This window comes from Episyrphus balteatus, chromosome 2 (assembly GCF_945859705.1).
Source record: "Episyrphus balteatus chromosome 2, idEpiBalt1.1, whole genome shotgun sequence".
Lineage (NCBI taxonomy): Eukaryota > Metazoa > Arthropoda > Insecta > Diptera > Syrphidae > Episyrphus > Episyrphus balteatus.
This window is the reverse complement of record NC_079135.1, coordinates 76,510,630-76,530,859: the sequence shown is the minus strand read 5'-3', so window position 1 is coordinate 76,530,859 and position 20,230 is coordinate 76,510,630. Positions and strand designations below refer to the sequence as shown.

The 20,230-nt window shown below is 30.2% G+C and overlaps 2 protein-coding genes across 2 annotated transcripts; both read right to left on the bottom strand.

Moving 5' to 3' along the window:
* Positions 1-3,322: 3,322 nt before the first annotated feature.
* Positions 3,323-9,188, bottom strand: LOC129911894 (synaptic vesicle glycoprotein 2B-like). Its single transcript, XM_055989896.1, has 8 exons — positions 9,106-9,188; positions 8,724-8,916; positions 8,328-8,652; positions 5,601-5,967; positions 5,195-5,530; positions 4,993-5,122; positions 4,767-4,923; positions 3,323-3,681 (listed from the first exon to the last, which is right to left on the bottom strand). Exons 2-8 carry the CDS (start codon positions 8,773-8,775, stop codon positions 3,468-3,470), a joined length of 1,581 nt encoding a protein of 526 aa, XP_055845871.1. The 5' UTR covers positions 8,776-8,916; positions 9,106-9,188; the 3' UTR covers positions 3,323-3,467.
* On the bottom strand, positions 6,265-6,652 carry LOC129912547 (60S ribosomal protein L30-like). The gene has a single exon (XM_055990842.1). It carries the CDS (start codon positions 6,583-6,585, stop codon positions 6,265-6,267), a length of 321 nt encoding a protein of 106 aa, XP_055846817.1. The 5' UTR covers positions 6,586-6,652.
* Positions 9,189-20,230: the final 11,042 nt, after the last annotated feature.

The following is a 20,230-nucleotide window of genomic DNA, read 5'->3' as shown; positions in this document are numbered from 1 at the left end:
AAAAAAAATTAAAAAAAAAATTCTTGTCAATAGTGGGATTCGAACCCATGTCATTTACGCTCCCATATCTTTAGAAGGCAACATTGTTTTTTGAGTCAGGCGCCTCAGACCACTCGGCCATCCTCGCATAGGGGTCGACGAAGTCAAATTTATGACGAATTATGTTTTGGCCTATGCAGTTGTACATTCTACCAAAAATTTCGTTCTGTTTTCTAACGTATGCCGTCATCCCAATCGCTGTGCTCGTTTAATGTATCACGAAATTATCTTTCGTACGTTTGAGGTTTCGTCAACGGATGCGACGATTTGGCCCCAGATTTCATCAACTTCGCACTTGTTTAGCAGTACCTAGTGATACGAATCATTGAGTAGTAAGAACTACAGCTCGTTTATTATATACCACATCCAGATGATAGGCAAATGTCCTCGAAATATATTGATTATATAAAAATAAAAAATTCATTTTAAATGGATTAAAAGAAAAAAAACAAAAAAGTGAAATAATTATTAGCACAAGCTTCAACGACCAATAAACCTAGTTACACTTTTAGTGAAACACTTTAGCAAACACAAAATTTTCAATGTAGAAAGGTTACAGAGTTACGCCGAAATATATACCATGTTACTCCCACAAAAGCGAAATTTAGTGAATATTTACAAGTACAGTGCATTATAAACCGGCGAGAGACAACACAGAGCCACAATCAGGGATCGGACTTTACTTCGATCGAAGTAGATTTACTTCGATTTTGGGAAAAAATTAAAATCTATTTCCCTACTTCTCTTTTCAGTAAATACTTCTATTTCTTGATTGAAAAATATTTTGCAAATAATAAATTATGAGAAATTAAAGAAAGGGATTTAACTTCAATTTTGAAGCTGGTCGAGGCATTAAGAAATAAAACTCCACTGAAATCTAAAAAGATAAGTGGTGGTCAATTATTTTGCGAATTCAAGATATAAATAAAATGTATCAAATTATTTTTGACTGATTTTGAAGAATTCCTGATCAAAAATTTGTTAGATTATGCTGAACTAACCGTTTTACCCCACATCACCGTTGCAACCAATAGATAAGAAACAGTGTTGCCAGAATATTTTAAAGGCAAGGAGCCGATTTTGAAAAATCTTTGAGCCAAAAATAGCCGCTTTCAAAAATGGTCCAAAAAAACGCAAACAATTTTTCATTTTTTTTTTATCAGACTTCAAGTATAATTTTTTATTTTAAATATTTTGGTTTTAATGCTCGTTTACGGCCGTAAAATTAAATTTTAAATGAAAATCAAATGAAAAATGTATGAAAATTGGTTGTCTGTTCACATTTTTGGTGAATTTTTGCTGTAAAATGCTTTGATTTTAAAGGAGCCTTAAATCGCCAAGTTCAAAATTAAAAGAGCCGAAATCCTATAAATCGAAAATCAAAATTTTTAGGAGCTAATTAAAAGTTCAAGGAGCCTGTTTGGCGATAAATAGCCAGCTCCGCCAACACTGATAAAAAAGGTTTTTCGAAAAAGAACATAATAAAAAAAGTTTAGACAAATAATTTTGTTGAAAAATAATTTTTTTAAAATAAATTTTTGTAAATAAATGTTCTGAAAGTTGAATTTTTAAATCTACTTCCGAAATTTTGGATCTACTTCACTTTTTTTTCAAAATAGCTTCGAAATTTTGAAACTGAAGTCCGAACCCTGGCCACAATCAGCACTTTCAAGATTTGCGTAAGTGCACTTTAGTTCACAAACCTCATATTTAGTAATTTCATTCAACACCACAATAATACTTCGTTCCAAAAGGGACTGCAGTCAATGAAGGTCAGGGGCGTACACACCTTTGGGGCAAGCGGGGCGGTGCCCCCGGGCCCACGACCTACGATAGGGCCCCCACTGGAGACATTGCAGAGAAAGCAACTTATTATAAAAGTAACGAAGCAAAAAGATAAGATATTTAACATGAATCCCTTTGGACAGAAGAGAGACAAATTATTTTCTTCAGTATTATGCATAATGAAATTGTAGGGCTTTTTTTCAAAATTCTGCTTTCAAAATTCTGCTTTACAAAATTCTGCTTTCAAAATTCTGCTTTTCAAAATTCTGCTTTTCAAAATTCTGATTTTCATAATTCTGTTTTACAAAATTCTGCAAAAAATTAAAAAACCAAACCATTTTTTAATTTTTTGCTGAATTTAGTAAAATTATCTCTTCGCTGCTTTTTTGATTACTTACTCACTTTGTCAGTTTTTTTTTATGTTCATTGTTTGTTAGATAAATCACATTGTTTGTTTGATAAATCAATAAATTAAAAAATATTAAAAATTAAGTATTAAAAAATTTCAATAAAATAATTAGAAATTTATTAATTTATCAAATAAAAGTATACATATGTTCGAAAAATTGATTAAGAAAGGAATATTTTCTATCTTTCTTTTTAGTTTCTAATAGTTTTTAACGGCTTATAGATGTGAATTGTAAGAAAGTCAGTCTATGCATTTTAACAAATATTTGGGACAGTTAGACAATAAACAGTAAGGAAAGTAGTAAAGTTGAATTACTTTAATGGATTAATGAGATGTTAGCGCATATTATGCTATGAAAAAACAAACAGAATTAGCAGAATTTTTTTGTTCAAAAAATATGCTGGCAGAATTTTGAAAAGCAGAATTTTAAAAAGCAGAATTTTGAAAGGCAGAATAGAAAAAAAGCAGAATTTTGAAAAGCAGAATTTTCGTAAAAAAAGCAGAATTTTGAAAAACAGAATTTTGAAGCCAGAATTTTGACCCGATCCCGAATTTGTAGCCAGCAACAAATATAATACTTCAGGGGCCCCCAAAAAATAAATTGCATTTTTAAAAGAAAAATTAAATATTATATTAGGGCCCTAAAAAATATTACATCAATAATTTTAGCGACCAACAAATGACACATCAAGGGTCCCAAAACAAAAAGTATGGCGTATACGTACTTTTTTTTTTATTTTTTGTTTTTTTTTTTTATATATATATCAAAGGGGTCTCTAAATATCACAGGGGCCCAAAATTTAGTCTTGCCCCAGGAGCCCAGGTCCTCAACGTACCCCTCTGATGAAGGTAAATGTTGTTTTCAAGAACTTCAAACGACTTAATGAACAGATGTCACCAATGCCGTTAGGCGTTCTGCAACTGGAGAACTACGAGTTAATAACGAAGTGCATCAGAGTTGGTACTGCTCAAGGCCCATAACATGAACCCTTTCTGTATAGCATTCCTTCAATCAACTGAATTGAGACTTTCAAATGTAATGACGATGTATTTTATTCACAAATTATAAATCAAAAATCAAAATCAAACTTAATTAACATAATTACTTGTATTTATCTTGTAAAAAATTAAATATATATACATTATACACATTAGTTTTTGTATTAGTTATAAAAACTTTTCTGTATAAAAAAAAAAACTACAATATCAGGTGGGATTTAAATGTTTCAGTACATTAAACATCATCATTATCTACATTGCTGTTTTTCTCTTTTTTCTTATTTACATCACTTGGTAGAAGCAATGATAAGAAGGCACAGGCTATCATTGGAATAGTCGCAACAAACAATGAGGTCTTACAGTAATGTTCAATTAACGTTCCAAAAACATAGGCGCCAGTTACACTTCCTATTCTTCCCAGCATAAGAGAAATACAAACAGCCATTGCTCTGAAATAAAATAAAAAAATAAATTAAAAATTAAATTAAAGCTAATCTATTTAAAAAAATAGAAATTTGATATTTTTTTTTGCATTAAACATATTAAATATTATATTGAATCCTAAGCGGACTCAATATCTTTATAAAAAGTTCAGGAAGATAGAAACAATTCATATTAAACATAATTATAAATTTTCAAAGAATTAGCCAATATAGCCCAAAATAATTTCAAATCCTCCATACAAATTACAACGACAGTACCTCAAAGGTAGATCCACAGAAAATGCTCTCCAAGAAGAAGTTAATACCATCCAAAAAAACAATAAAGTTCCATATGTACAACCTTGCCACTAAGTTTACCTTCAAAGGCTAAACAAATCAATTTATAAATCTTTAGCTAGGTTGGCTATCTTTGAAATACGTCGGAAATTCTTTTAATGGTGTAAATAGTGCATATGTTTAATAAAAAGCTTAGAAAAGTTCAATAGCAAATTCTGACCCCCTAACATCTTGCAACTGCAACAAGGACTTGAGGACTTCACAGAAACACTTTTGATTTAGTGACTTGCACATCGGGTTTTGTGCTGAACGAACTCGCTTAAGTTCTGGGACACACAATGAGATCCGACTTCTATGACAATAGCCTGTCGAGCAAAAGGCTTGCTCATTGGATCCTTTTTAGACGAACTATGCGTTGGACTCTGCTTTGCTGAACCAAGAAGCTTCCTTCCTACGACTAAGCACGCACCTGCCAAGCTTATGCTGGTTAGATTCAAACTAATAGTCTTTCTCAACCAAAAATGATCAGTGATCACAAATTTAGTCTTCCACTTCTAACCATTCTACAAACAATTACGGTTACAAGAGTTATGGTATCAAAACTGCGCAATGGTCTTTTTTCGAGCAGGGGATCTGGGTTCTGGGAGGCTACCATATACTTTTCTTTCATAAATGTTTTCTTTTCTAATAGGAATAGAACTCCCCCAAGTATCAATCAATAAATCTTTTCAGGTCAATGAAAAATGGATTAGAAGCTCTAATAAGTGCTTTGCACGGATGCAGACTTGCATGAATCAGTTATTTATTAAACTCACCTGAGATTCGTAGGAAATATATCCACAACAATAACATTAACAACGGTTGTTCCCAAACCAGATATAAGTAAAATTATATGAAAGTACACAGCAACCATTGGTATCGTTACAAGTGCACTCAAGACCCCACATGCACCACAAACAAACAAAATTGTGACTAAAAATAGACAAAATTACAAATTAAATTTTCAAAACGAAAATTTTTTCAAACTAATCAAATACTTACATAAAGTTGGAATACGTCCTACTTTTCCAGTTAAAAATCCAATACATAGGAATAAGCTTACATAGATAAACTCAAGGAATAAACTATGCTTATAAGTTGAGTTTTCCAAAACTTTGTCACAAACTTTGTTCTGAAATTTTTGAAAAAAAAAAATATATATATCAATAAAATATGTGTTCCAGATTAAAGATTCATATCTTACATCTACAGATATACCAGTTGTTACATTCAAATGAGCATTTCTTGTCTTTTCTGCCATCGAATAAATTATATCGCATACATCCAAATTTGTAGAAGGATATTCATTGGTATATTGCATTACTTTGTTGAGAATATAAGGAAACCACATATAAACTCCATGAGCTGTGTAAAATGTCCAAAATTGAATAAAACATGCCAGCATAGTTTTTCGACAATGTTCTCGCATAAAAAGTGGAACTGTCTGATTCCACATAGACTTAACAATATCCTTTACACTCTTCCCGTTTGCCACTTTAAACCTTTGAATTTCTTCATTATCAGGTTTAATTGAATTGATCTACAAAAAGATATACATACAAAATAGTATTAATAATAATTGTATTAAGGGTAAACAAAAATTAACTTACTTTAAAGCTATCACGACTTTGACCAGTATTGATTGAATACATTTTTCTCAAAACGTTCATGGCAGCTTCTTCCTCACCAACAGATAGCAAATATTTTGGGCTCTCAGGTATAAAGAAAAGACTCAATCCACAAATTAAACCAAGTGAACCAATTAAAAGAATATACATTCTCCATGGTGTATAGGTTAAATTTATAAGTGGAATTTCTACTGTCCACGTTTGGTTAATGACAGCCCAAGCTGATAATGGAAAGAAAATAGCTGCAACTGCTGAGATAAAGGCCGAAGTCATTAGAGCTCGAGTCCTCAGCTTGTTGCAATGAAATTCACCAAGGAAGGCATAAACAGTTGCAGAACTTCCGCATAGCCTGTGGATATTGAAAAAAACTTTAATAGTTCTGAGTTCAAAAACAGCCTCCAATCAACAACCATCACAACCACTGCCTTTGTAGGCTACTTTGTAGACCACAATCCATGCTCGCAAGAGCCAAGAAGAAAAAGTGCACCCAAGCAAACAGAACAAGAATGTGGATCAGAGTCTAATTCTCAAAAAGATCCAAAATGCGAGAAGAGCCGAGCAAAGGTATGGCAAGGCTGAACACAGTTACCCTTCGCTGGGTCCCAGGACACCGTGATATACAGGGGAATGAAAGGGCAAAACAGGATCAACACTTGATATCTGAATCACCTGGATCTGTGATGGACAGGGTGCAGACGCGGAAGTATTTACCGCAGGCTGTTCCCAATTCAATGTTGGTGCCGCTGTAATATTGGACTTCAGTCTTGGCCAACATAGCGTAGTATTCAATCTCAGATTTCCTTAAAGCAGGAGTGTTGCTGGCAATAATGACCAATTTAGCTTTGCCTTGACGAAGGGTCTTCAAAGTTTGTTTGTAACCCAAGCAGTATTTGCCTGATTTCATAACAAGCGCCAAACGCGAGTTGGTGGAATCTAATGCCTTTTTTTGTTTCTTGATTGCAACCATTTTGAAGTTGTTTGTTGTTAGCTTTTAAAAAAACTATAAGACAAATCTCCAGCGACGGATACTTGAAAAAGCCTTATGCCAAAGATTCTTGAAATCTTCAATGACAGTAGGTCAGCACTTGGAACCAGAGATGACGTCTCATCCTTGCCACTAAAAAACATCATAAATTCATTCAAATTTCAGGTTTGTTCATGGAGGCACCCAGACCCAGTACCTTTTACTAAAATTCCAACACAACCTTTCTTTATCCATTTAAATCCTTCAGAATCTAACCCAAGGGCGAACAATGGATCCATCGAGATCCGAGAGAGATGATTTGGCTTGTCACATTATGAACCCGTACAATTAATCTAACCTAATCCTAGTGCAAACAAATCGTACACTGGTCATCGAGTCGATGGTTCCTAAATATATGTGGAAAGAGACTGCACTAACTGCAAAGTATAAAAGTTTAAACAAGAGCTCTCAAAACAAAAAGCAAAACCCGACTGGAATCTGTCTTGATATGCAGTAGGGACTAGGCAAGAGGGGGAAAGTTTAACTATTCCCGCTTTCGGGCTATGATGGTTAAGAAGAATCTTTTAATGCAATCGAAGCCATTCCCAAATAATTGACAGAGCATATTGAAGATGAAGCAACTACACTAAGACGTAACGCAAGAGGTCATATTCCGAAAATTATATAACCTACAATGTGAAGTCAAATAAAATAAATTTTGATGATGTTCCATAAAACTTATTCCCAAATCCAGACCAAAGTAGGACGTTAATCTTAAGAAACGAAGAAATACAATCTATGAAGAAAAGCCAAGTTTTGGAATTGACAAGTCGAAATAGGTTTTTCAAACTAAATGATGTTGGAAAATCTTTGAAGTACAAGGCAAAAGAATTAATGGCTGTTAAGTAGTCAAGATATGACTACTGCGTTTATATTAAAAACACCAAAGAAAATGCGATACGCAGCGATATGTCTACTTATAGTTGGAAAATATCTGCCTGAAATCAAGAAAATCAAAAAGCAAATGCTTGAAGTAAGTGATCAGATACGGCAAAGGAACCAATAAACTGAAACTATAATTTACAAAAAGTGTAAACTAGTAAAATATTCTTGGATACTGTGAAGCCATAATCTATTAAACGTTTTTGGCAACAGCGTATCATGGTTAAGCAAGAAACAACTCATTGTGAAAACATCTCGAGGTGAAGCTAAACATACGTTTCACTAACCGCAGCAGCTTCTGAAACCACGTGGAAAAGATTGATATTTTCCTCCTCAAAGTAAGTTATTGTTAATTCGTTTCTTTTAAGTGATTATTTATATACTCCCCATGAAGAAACGAATTAATAATCACATACTTTGGGGATTAGAAAGATAGTAAAACTGCTCGTTGATTCAAATGAGTTAAGAAAATCATGGTCTGATGGGTTCAAGATCAAGAGTAACGGAAAAATTAGTTTGAATCACTTATTTATTTGAATCACATATTTTAAAACCTAATTATGGAAAAACTGATCAACTAGAACTAGATAATCATTTGATAGTTTTAAATCGCAATAAGGGTGAAAGTGTTTGACCTTTGCTAATGACAAACTTGTAAAAGATCGAAGGATCTTAAGACATTCATTGCTTTTCATAACAAAAATGGTATTTGCTCCACCTGGTACGTATCTAACAAAAATTTAAGGGAGTTATTGTATATAATAACTAAACCAATTTAATTTAACTTAAATAGCTTAACTTACATAAATCCATTGATGAATCGTAGAACAGCCAAGGTCCAAAAATTTGGTGAAAAACTTGAAAGCACCGTCACAAAATAACCAACAAAGAGTGTCGGTCTCATAACTTTTCTTCTTCCAGTTGTGTCAGCTAAGAAGCCCCACAAATGTGAACTAAAAATCATTCCAAAAAAACCAACAGCACCAAGAATTCCTTTCTTTTGAAAAGATAAGTCCATATCACAATTGATCACCGGCAAAACAAAACTTATTCCAACGCATTCTAGGACAACATTTATCATAACTAATCCACATAACAGAATAAGAATGTAATTGAATTTTCCGAATTCTATAAAAATTAGAACATAAAAATGTGATATAATATACATTAAAATAGGTAATTTCAAATTTATAACTCACTTGTTTCAGACAGAGCATCATCAATAGATACCTTTTCTGGCTTTTTCTCCATCTTTGCTTTTGAAATAATACTTAAGACTGGTTGTAGTAAGGCCTTTGCAATGAAATCTCAAATTGTATTAGAGTTTTAATACGAGATTCCTTATCAAGCAGACTGCCGCACCGTGCAAGATAAACGCTTGTTTATCAAAAGCTACCAAGTATAAAATTAACTTAAGATGCAACTAAATAAATTTATCTTACATGATAAAAATAAATGTTTAATTTTTATGATTTTGAGTTATGATTTATTAAGTCTTAAGGTATGGAACATTTGGTTTAAATTTTATAAAAAACAAAAAAAAAAAACAAAATTTTCTAAATCAAGAGCCATAGGATTTACCAGATTTAAGCTCGAGATGGTGCGGCTTATTCTCTGACAGCTGATAAATTTAGTAATTTGAACAAAAATTTTCAAACATTTACAGCCTTTAATTTTCTGCTACACGCTTTCCATTTTGAACCATCAAAAAATTGCTATTGATAATGAATAAATGATGCACCTGTTGATGTAGCTACACAGGTGCATTATGAAATGATGAGTAAATTGTAGAAATTTTGTATGCACTATCCAGCGCTGCCACCCAATAGATGATTGAGTATAGTGTGTTTGAGAAAAGAACGCAGTTGATCTTACAATTTTCATCATGTAAAAAAGGGGAAGATCTTAGAGTCAATCGTGTGAAACTTCCACTCAAAAACTATATAAAAAAGTGAATGTAGACAGGGTCACTGTGGTGTATGCGTAATTTTTTTGTTTGTAGTTCTTTAGAGGGAAAATTGAATTTTTTTATGAAACGGTTGTTTGTCTCAAAAGCGGTTCTAACGATTTTGATTTAGAAAAAAGGCACAAAAGGTGATACTTTTGAAATAAAACTAATATTTTTTGAACCATTATTACCGTTGTCATAGAGCTGTTTCTTTATTCATGACTTTTTCGAAAACGATTAACCCTTTCGAACCCAAGCTATGAAAATCAATATTAAAAAATGTTTTTTCGGTATTATCGGGTCAAAAACATCACAACTAAGAATTATGAATAGCAAAAAGTTATTTTCCAAAATAATAAATAGCAAAACTAATGTGTTTTTCTCATGTTACATGTAAGTAACATGTACTGCCTATGACCACCAAAAAAAGTCGGAGAACTGAGAAAATAACTTTTTATGAAACTATAATGTATGCTACTTCTTCTCAGCAAAAAAACAAAACACTGCATTAACATTTTTTATATCTTTTTTTCAAAATTATGACCATATACATATAAAAAATATTTTTTTTGCAAAAAAAAAATGTGAATTTCAGTCCCTTTCTCAATAAAAAAAAATTAAAAGTATGATATTTGACTAACTTTTTGTAATAATCCAGTAACTAGGCATTATTATCTTTCAATTAAGCCATCGTAACCTAAAAAATTGTTTAATTTAATATTTTTTACGAATTTAAAAAAAAAATGTTACATGAGAGTAACGCTGGGTCCGAAAGGGTTAAAACCGATTTCAAGCAAAATGTTTGTAGAAAAACGTTAGAAATTAAGACAAATTTTCAAAATAACCAATTTCGAATCTTTTAAAAATACACTTAGGGCCAATTTTCCAATAGTCAGATAAACCTCAGATAGAGCTTATTCCTAGGAATAAAACTTTTTTTTTATATTGACATTTATTCCTCTGATAGTCTAACTGATGATTGAAAAATCAGGGCTTAGTCAGCTATTACATGAAGCCTCAAGAGGCTTGACTCTTTTTTCGAATTTTCTTTTGATAATCATTTTGTGAGGCGCGTACTATTACACGATGCCTCTTGAGTCAAAGACTCAAATTTGACATTTCTCTTTTGATTTAAGAATTGTTGTTGTTGTATTCCACCAAGAAGCAAAAAAAAATGAAAGGGAATGTTGAAAAAAGAAAGAGTGGGAAAAGAAAAGTCAAAAAAGAGTCTCAGAATTTTGGCCCACGACTCTCCGGTCGGATAATTTTTTGTTTTATCTTCTTTCTCTTTTGCACTCATTAGTTTTGAAAAGAGGCGCGCCTCTTGAGGCTTCATGTAATAGCTGACTTAGGAGCAAAAAAACAGAACCAAATAAATTATTTATATTAAAAACAAAAATTGCAGTAAATAAAATAATGTTTCTTCAAGTCTCATGGTCGCATTTAATTTACTTTGAATTTTTGGTAAAAACATAAAAATTGTGTTTTAATTTTCTTTTTAAATCAATATTTTCAAAATGGATTAAAGAATTATATTGATTTGTTTTTTTAAATAATTTGTTCAAAACGACAGTCTTGCATTTTATTTAATAGAGTAGTCAAAAAGGAGTCATTCAAAACGTAACTGTTTTATTTCGTTTGTTTTAAAAACATAAACAAAATTTGAGTGGAAAAAACCTACAATTTAACGCCGGGTCTGAAAGCCTTAATAGAGACATAACTTTTTCATGACAGTGAGGCTAATGGAGGCTGGGACTCGAACCCAAGCACCTGGTGTCATTATCCATTGTGCTAACAGAGTACTACTACGTTTATTTTATTAGTGAAATAAGCTTGGTTATTGGTTTATTAATTACAAAAAAATGTTTCCTAACAGAACATAATGAGTATTATTTAACGTATCTTTTTGAATCCTAAATACATATGTACATATCTTCGCTTAAAACTTTTATTGTTACTTTAATTAAATGACTACACTTATTTTTTAGATTATTGAACTTATGTATATTTTTTTCAAAGTTAACTCATTTTTATGGCAAAAAGTTCTAAAAAACACTAACGGAAATCTCATATTATTTCTCCTTCTAACTTTTTCAAGTATGCGCTTCCATGAAAGTCGAAACCGTTTTTCAAATTCTATAAAAAAAAAAAAAAAAAACAAATTTCGAGTAAACCGAATAAAGAGCGAGTAAAACTGAAAACGTTTGAAAGGAGACCAATGATTCAAACCTTACAAAAATGAACATGGTACAAAATTTTCCAAATAGAAAAACAAACTGGAAATAAACGATCACACAAATAAATGGTAAATCTGACTTTACTTCAAAATAACAATGGACTAATAATTTACCTTAATAACAAGTAATTTCCGATATTCATTTTTGAAATTTTTATTGATAAATTTTTCATTCAGTTTGATCTCAGATTAGTTGTGGTAAATTTTATTTAGCTTTGTACAGAACTACAAAGTATAAACGATAAAATCGTTAGTGAATAGTTAATTTTCCACGAGGGTATTCCCTGTTGTAGTACCTGAAGAAAAAAGGTGTTGTTTTTAATAATTCACCCACCAAATGGACATTGTATGTACATAATGCATGCATGTCATTGGTGCAAGATTTTAGACGATTTAGTTAAATGTTAAAGCTATTTTAGTAAGTTACTAAGGTAATAAGAAGAATTTGCTAATTTTAAACGATTTTAGAATCTTACTATCTCTTTTAGTAACTTCCTAAATTCATATGAATTTGCTATTTTGCTCGAAAAAAAATAATTACAATTTTTTTTTAGGAATTTTTTTTCACGGTTCAAAACGCAATTAGATATAACATTTTTTTTTTTAAATTCTTGATTAAGTTTTTATTTATGGAGACATTTTTTTTCCTCGACCTTGACTGCCTCTTTGATCTTTTTTGTATTTATTTTGAAACTTTTGAGTATGCGCATTAAATTCAGCAATTTTCAAAATAAAGGACACCCTAATATGCATCTAAGGCGTTCCTGGCGCTCTTGACCAAAAAGATTTCTATTTTTCTTCAGAGCTAACGTTGCGTTGCACAGTGGGCAAAAGGCGGAAAAACCCAACTTTCGGAAGTACGATTTATTTTGATACTACACGTGTTTCTAACAGTAAATTAGTTGAAGAATCAGAAAAAATTGTGGGCCTGGAGATTATCGCTCAAAGTTGAAAAAAAGTGAAAAAAAAGTGTGAAGTCCGTTTTCTAAACAGCCCAAAATTTGTGATAAGATTGCAAAAAAAAAATTTAAACCCACAATTTTAAAGTTTTTCCCAATTTAGTCGCTGTTGGGATCAGGAGTTTGTGTTAATGAAACATGCATTGCACATTTACCTATTAAAACAAATATTTTTTTCACTAAGCCACTTTTTTTACTTTATTTATAACTATCGGAATCGGAATACAGTAAAACTGGTTATTTGAAGCCTCTCTTATCTTTTGTTCCAGTTGTTTCCAAAAAAAAGGATGGAATGATTTGATGGAATGTTCCGCTAATTGAAGGAAAATTTTAGGCTCTGTAGCCGTTTAAATTTTAGAACTAACCAAGGAAAAAAAAAGTTTCCAAAAAAAAGTTAAATTTTGAAAAAAATGCCATACCTACCGTTTTTGGATATTTTTCCTTTTTTGAAAATTTTTGATTTTTTTTTTTATTTATGTAAAATTTAAACGGTATTTATTAATAAAATGTTCAAATAAACTCAAAAGAATTTGTTTTTTCTAAAAAAGCGATTGGAAGTAAGTCATTTACAGCTGCAAAAACTTGATTTCAGATTTTTTAATATAATTTTTTTCTGAGTGGACGTGGCAATGGGTGGTCATTGATGTAGGTTTGTCTTGCTATTAGCTACTTTTCCTGCAAATTTCATGAACATTGGTTCAGTAGTTTAGTCTTAATTAAGTTTTTTCCGGTCTCCCATACAAGGTGCCCCACTGTGCGTTGCCTGGCTGAATTTGATTTCAATCCATCATCGTTTGTTTAAATATTCAATATAATTTATGTTCACAACAAAATACCTACCTAGTTATAAAGTTTGAAATGTTTCTAAAAGAAAAACAAGTGACGATATTTAGTCTAGTGTAAAGTTTCACCTGATTGCATATTATAGTTAGGTAACTGTTTAATAAGTAAACAAAATAAGGCGATATTTGTGATACTTAGCACGTTTTTCTTAATTAAATTGCTCTATCTTGTCATCGTATAAATATTAATTTTAAACTTCGGTTCTTTGTTGATGATGGCCGCAAATCAAGAAAATATTCTGATGCAACAAACAGTTTTTATTAGATCATCATATAACTAAACAAAACATAAGAATTACTTAGACAACAATCCAAAAAAAAAAATTAAAACAAATATTTAGCAATTTTTTTTTGCATACTCAAGCCTGGTACGCTGCTCGCGCTAAATTTTAGCTGAGATAAAATTCCCATACAAGTTATCGATAACTTGTATGGGATCCATTTTATCTCGGCTAAAAATTTTCGATAATTTGTATGGGAGCTAAAATTTAGCGCGAGCAGCGTACCAGGCTTCAGGGAGAGAGTTTGAAAAAATGACGTATAACACCATAAGTATACAAAAATTCAGAAATCTGTTACTTATTGTTCTTGAAATCAGGTGACGATGTTTAAAAAGATAAAGTTATTAATATGTTGGTAAAATATATTTTAACAATTCAGAACGTATTTCTCAGAGAACAATATTTTTCTATTCAATAAGCCATTGTTTATTTTTAATTAAAATGCAGCCCGGAAAAATTTCTGTTCCATTGATTACAATAAACCGTGACGGATATGTGAAAAGTTTCCCTACAATAGATACAAGTAGACAATAATATAAGGTGATAATCTAATAAACGTTATAAAATCGATATCAAATATCAAATTATACTTATACATAATTTCCATCTCTCATTTCAACATCATTTTATAAAAAATATACCTAACATGATATCGATACTTTTAATTGAATTTCAATATTGTCTTAACAAGTCAAACACCATACAAAATTGGTAGTCTGGCGCCGCAAAGAGACTTTACAATTAGTTTTATGAAGTAGAAGTAGTAGATTGTATTGCCTCCAAATTTAATTTTTTCATACGATTAAATAAATCGCAGTGAATTTATGATTATGTAGCACCGAAGATCTTGCCAATTTTCGCTATTGCCTTCCATATTTAAAACATATTTCCATACGTCAAAATTAAACCATACTTCCAGTCACAGTAGCTTCAGAAGAACATACAAAATTAAAAACATTTGTAGATAAAAACATATCTAAGGACAACCATGACACCAGAAATACTATGAGATTTGATATTAGGCGTGTTTTATTCTAATACTCAGTAGCTACTCATTTTTCATTTTATTCGCAAAACAATAATAAAAATTACACAAGTAAGTATTTTTGGTTTTATTGTTTTTCGAATAAAAGAAAAAAATTTGCAGCTACTGAGTTGTAGAAAAAACACGCCTATTATTATTATGATGCCGCAATAATGACGGGTTGGGGTCAAAATTCTGCCGGGGTCAAAATTCTTTTGTCAAAATTCTGCTTTCAAAACTCTGCCTAACAAAATTCTGCTTTCAAAATTCTGCTTTTCAAAATGCTGTTTTTCAAAATTCTGTTTTTCAAAATTCTGCAAAAAATTAAAAAAGGGTTTGGAAAATGTTAAAAAGCGCGCGCTTTTTATCTATATAGAATTTTGAAAAGCAGAATTTTGACCCGATCCCGATAATGACCTAACTGATTTCTTAACTTTTCTCAAAGGCTACAATTATATAGATGTTTGGGTTCTTTTGGACTACAGAGGATTCCGCATTCAAAAGTTCATCTCATGTTTGTGTAATACTTGTATATTTATAATTTCAAATAGTATAAATTTAGCCCATTCACGTTAACTGGAAAACTTACGTTATTAAACCCCCCAAAAACCGTATAAAGCCCAAAATTAGAGTTGTCAGACCTTTGAAATCGACATTAACACGAGTATGGCAGCAAAACTGCGTACTTATATTTTGGTTATACCTCTACTCCCAAAATTTTCTCGGCCTACTAGCAAAAAACTAGCTTTTTTCTCACTTTTGACTAGTACATGGAGAGTTTCGGAGTTAGATTACTTCTACAATACGATGGTTACAATAACGATTGTGGGCTCATTTTATAGGTAATTATAAGTACTATAATTCATTCTTGAAGAATTATCCAAACAAATCAAAAGTTCGTCAGATATATGAAAAAATGTCATTTTGTCCCAACCTTGCGATACAAACCCGCACTTTGACTAACTATAAAATTTTATTTAATCAACTCACGGAATTGTTTTGTATATCATTGTTTAGATAATTTTATTGTTAATAAGTCCTACCTTTGTCATTTTCTGTTAAAATGAATAACAATGGAGCTATTCAATAAAAACGCTACCAATCTCTTTTCCAAGATGGCGGCTGTTCCCAACCTCCAATTTTCCCAACAAATTGACTTTTATGATAAGGACAACCACCCGAACACATTCCATGAAAAAAATTTTGTCCCGCGAAAAATGCGATTTCATGCCCATATTTTGACTAATTGCCCTGAGCTATATGTTTTTCAAAAAATTTGGCAAAATTTTCGAATATTTGTATTCTATATTGTGTTTTGGTTTCACAGATCTTTTTATATAACTCACAAACCCCTAAAACTATCATATTAGATTTTTTCAATAAATTCGAATTATTCATTTTTTCAACTAAAAATTATTTTAATTAATTTTTCGCGTCCGTTTTTTTTTAATTTCATAAATGCAATCTTGTAGAGCGTTCAATTTTATACAAGAAAATGATTAAATCTAGCCTTTTTGATGAACCATTAAAAAGATACAAAATTCTAAACACAAATACACAATCTTTCCCATACAAATCGTATGGGAAATAGAAAATTGCGATGCGGCGGTACTAAATGTTAACATTAAGGGCTGAAAGTTTTACAGTATTTTTTTGTCGTCATTTCCAACAATATTTTTAACAATGCTTTGAACAAAAGAAAAAAAAAATTTTTTTGAATCAGTCTACTGTATAGTATAGGGCTTATGATGCGAACTACCTTAAATAAAGGCCCCCAAGCTAAAGTCTGTAGTCGCTGGATGATCCAAATATCGTACATTGCCGAAACAGAATTTGGAATTAAGGCTCCTGATCTTTTAATAACAAAAATGACAACATTCCTTCAGAAAATTGTATGATCTAATATTTGAGAATTGCAACCCGTTAAAATTATTTACATATATTCACTTAAACAATATTCTTAGCATTTGATCTTGAATGAATTTATTTCCAAGAGGGTATTATTTTTTGATAAGTAAGTGAGAAATAAGTAAATCTTATGTTGAAAAGTAAGTTAAACAAGGATAAAAAATACTTTCTTTACTCGAACCAAATAGAAACTTGTACATTTCAAAACATTTTGTGCCTTTCAAAATCAAAAATAAAGGTATTTGTTGTATCTATGTTGCAAAAAGAAATATATCTATTTTTGTTACGTATACGCCGTAGTGATCGTTATAGTAAATAGAAATACTTTATTAATAAATTTGATAAATAAATGTTTTTATTCAATTACGTCTAGCAATTATTTAAGGATATTATCATGTACATATACGTATATGGGATATGGAAATTTTAAAGAACATTCACATGTACATTAGGGTGTGTTATATTTTATATTTTTTTCGAAAAAGTCAAAACTCTTTTCCTAAAAATTTCATACTACTTTTTTATATCTTTATTTATGTATTTTTGTATATTTGGTAATACAATTTAAATCCAATTTAATTTGTTGGCATTGCATCCAAATAGCAACTTATATAAATGCAATACAAAAATCTTATATGAAAAATGAATTATGATTAATATTATGAATTAACAGTAATAGTTATTCAAATAATTGGAAAAAATGAAAAAACAATTCTTACCAAACAAAAATAACGAAATGTTATTTTAGTAAACAAATTTGTTGACACTCATCATTATTTTATTAACATATATGTATTTTATTTAGGTGTAGTTCCTGAAAAAAAAATAATATTAGTATTAATTTCATATTGGATTTGTAAGCTGTTTTCACTACAAGAAGACCGACACTAATGGACAAGCTTAATGCAATCATTATGTTGTACTTATCCTCGTCTATCAGTCTATATGTATTTATAAGGAGCTACAGTTTTAACATATGGACCGATAAACACCAAACTATAGTAGCGCTTTTTTTTCAGAGCCGTATTTAGAAATGATATTTATAGGATCAAAAATAACGGGACACTCATAACAATTTTGAAAAAGTTTGACATCTCAAAAGATTTTAGGGCCTGTTTGTTCACACTCGATTATCTTTAAATCATGAATTTTTCTATGGAACAATTTTTGATTAAAAGATAATCAACTGTGAACAAACTGGCCCTTAGTGAAAAGATTCAAATGTAACTTTTAAACCAAGGTCTAACTTTTAATGAAAAAAGTTTTTTTCAATATAATTTTACTAATGACACCTGCCATAGAACCATCATTTCTGTTTATAGTTTTAAAAATCTACATTTTGAAAAAAAAATAATTTTTGGATTAAAAAAAATGATTTTTTTCTTGTTGATAAATCAAATCGAAAATATTTTGACTTAACAATAATTAATTCCTCCTTAATATTTTAAAAAATATAATTAATCACTACACATATGTACCAACTCTATTTAATTTTGTTTTCAACAAATTATTTATTTAAAATGTTTATTTAAAAAACAGCTCTAGCAATTTTTTTTATCTTTTTTTTTCTAAAAATGCAATTTTGCCTATTTTTTACGGCACTGAGCGTTAATATAACGGTTTCAAATGATAAAGGAAAATAAAAACAATGTTGAAAACTGCATACAAATTTAAAGTTGATGATCTCAAGTGGTCCATAAATCGGTTCTTAATTTTTTAAACTTCACGTCATTATATTGATATTTTTAAGTCAAATTTTTAACCGCGATTACCATAAAAGTTGTAAATCGAATTATAATTGGGGAAAATATAAAAAATAAACATTTGAAGCAAAAAAAAAAAAACTGTTTCAATTCTTGTCCATACCGTTTTTTATTTATATTTTTTTTAAACTTTAGCATAAAATTTATAAAAATAGATTTTAATTAACGTACCAATTTAATACACACTTTAAACTTTAAAACTAATGACGTTAGATTTTTTGAAATAATAACTGCAGAGGAACCACCGTCTATATAGTTTAATCAATGTTTAAAAGACAACTAATTGTTAATAAATTTGCAATATATAATATAAGTTTCGTAATAAACCCGTAAAATCCTACTTTCTTGATTTAAATCTTTTGTTTATTTACCTGAAAGAAAAAAAAAAACTTTAAAAAACTTGTGTTTGTTTTACGAGTTCAAAACAAAAACTTTGTTTTAAACGTTTTCTAGAAAAATAAAATAAAGCAAACACGTTAATTTCAATTCAGTGTTTAAATATTATTTGCCAAAAAAGCTTTAAAAGTTTAAAAATAAAATATGATTATTCATGATTTGACATTATAGGTACTTTCTTTTTTTTATTTAAAAGAAAAAACACCTTAAACGTGGTGATAAAAATACATTTGAATTGTTTTGGAAACTGGGTGTTTGTTTACCAAGTGTTTCGTTTTTGTTTTTTAAATGAGTATATAGGTAAATTTTTTGTTGATTTAATATAGAATCGCTTAGAGATTAAGAGATTGGAAGTTTGAAACAACTTTTTTCGATATTCAATCTATGTTAGTGATTGGATAAATGACAATAAAGAACCTCGTCTACTAATCAATACATTAATAGTTCACAATAATAGTACACAAAAATAGATAGTTCTCAATGTTTCTTTTCTATATAATTTGATTTAAAGCATTATTCAGGGTTAAAGTTTTGTTAGTCTAAGGTTATGCTTCACAATTTTTGACTAGTCACTATTTAATGAAAAACTATACCATTTCTTTTCAGCTATTTTTTTTTGTTTTGTTCAGTTTATCAGTCAGAAAATTAAACCCTTAGGCGTACTTCACACATAGCCGGCGACCGTCTAACCGGTCCAGGTAGCCGGTTTTTCTTCATAAGTTTTCAATTTAATCGTTTGAAGGCGCCCATAAGAACGTGTATCTAGTAACCGGCTTTCCAGGCCGTTTACCCGGTTCCCGGCTATGTGTGATGTGTGAAATGGGCCTTAGTTAAAGGACTTTGTTTGGCTATTCGAACTAAGACGTTTTTAAGTCTGTAGGTATTTCAAAGGTCGTAAAACGTTATATCACCTCGTACATCTTAATTCAATTTTCTAAATTCAAAATTAAAAACATTCACCTTTCATTCGTGTGCATTTTGTTCGTAAAAACATATTTGTCTAGCACAAAAAAAAATAGAAACGAAAACACAAGGTTCTTAAACAATCATTTTATTTTTAAAAATAATGTTTGGAAATCAAAAAAAAAAAAAAAAATAGGTAAATAGGAAGCTAAGTAAATAATATAGATTTCTATCCAAATAAATGCAATCTGAGACTTAATTTTTCTCAAGTCGTTGATCTGCGATATTTTAAAATGGGTTATATTAAAGTTGACACTTAAAAATACATTTTAACTATATAATGTTATGTATCTATGTATAATGTATTTTAGTAGTCTATTAAATAGACCGGAACTCCAGAGCACAAATTTTTAATTTAGTTTTAACTAAAATTCTAACCTAAAATC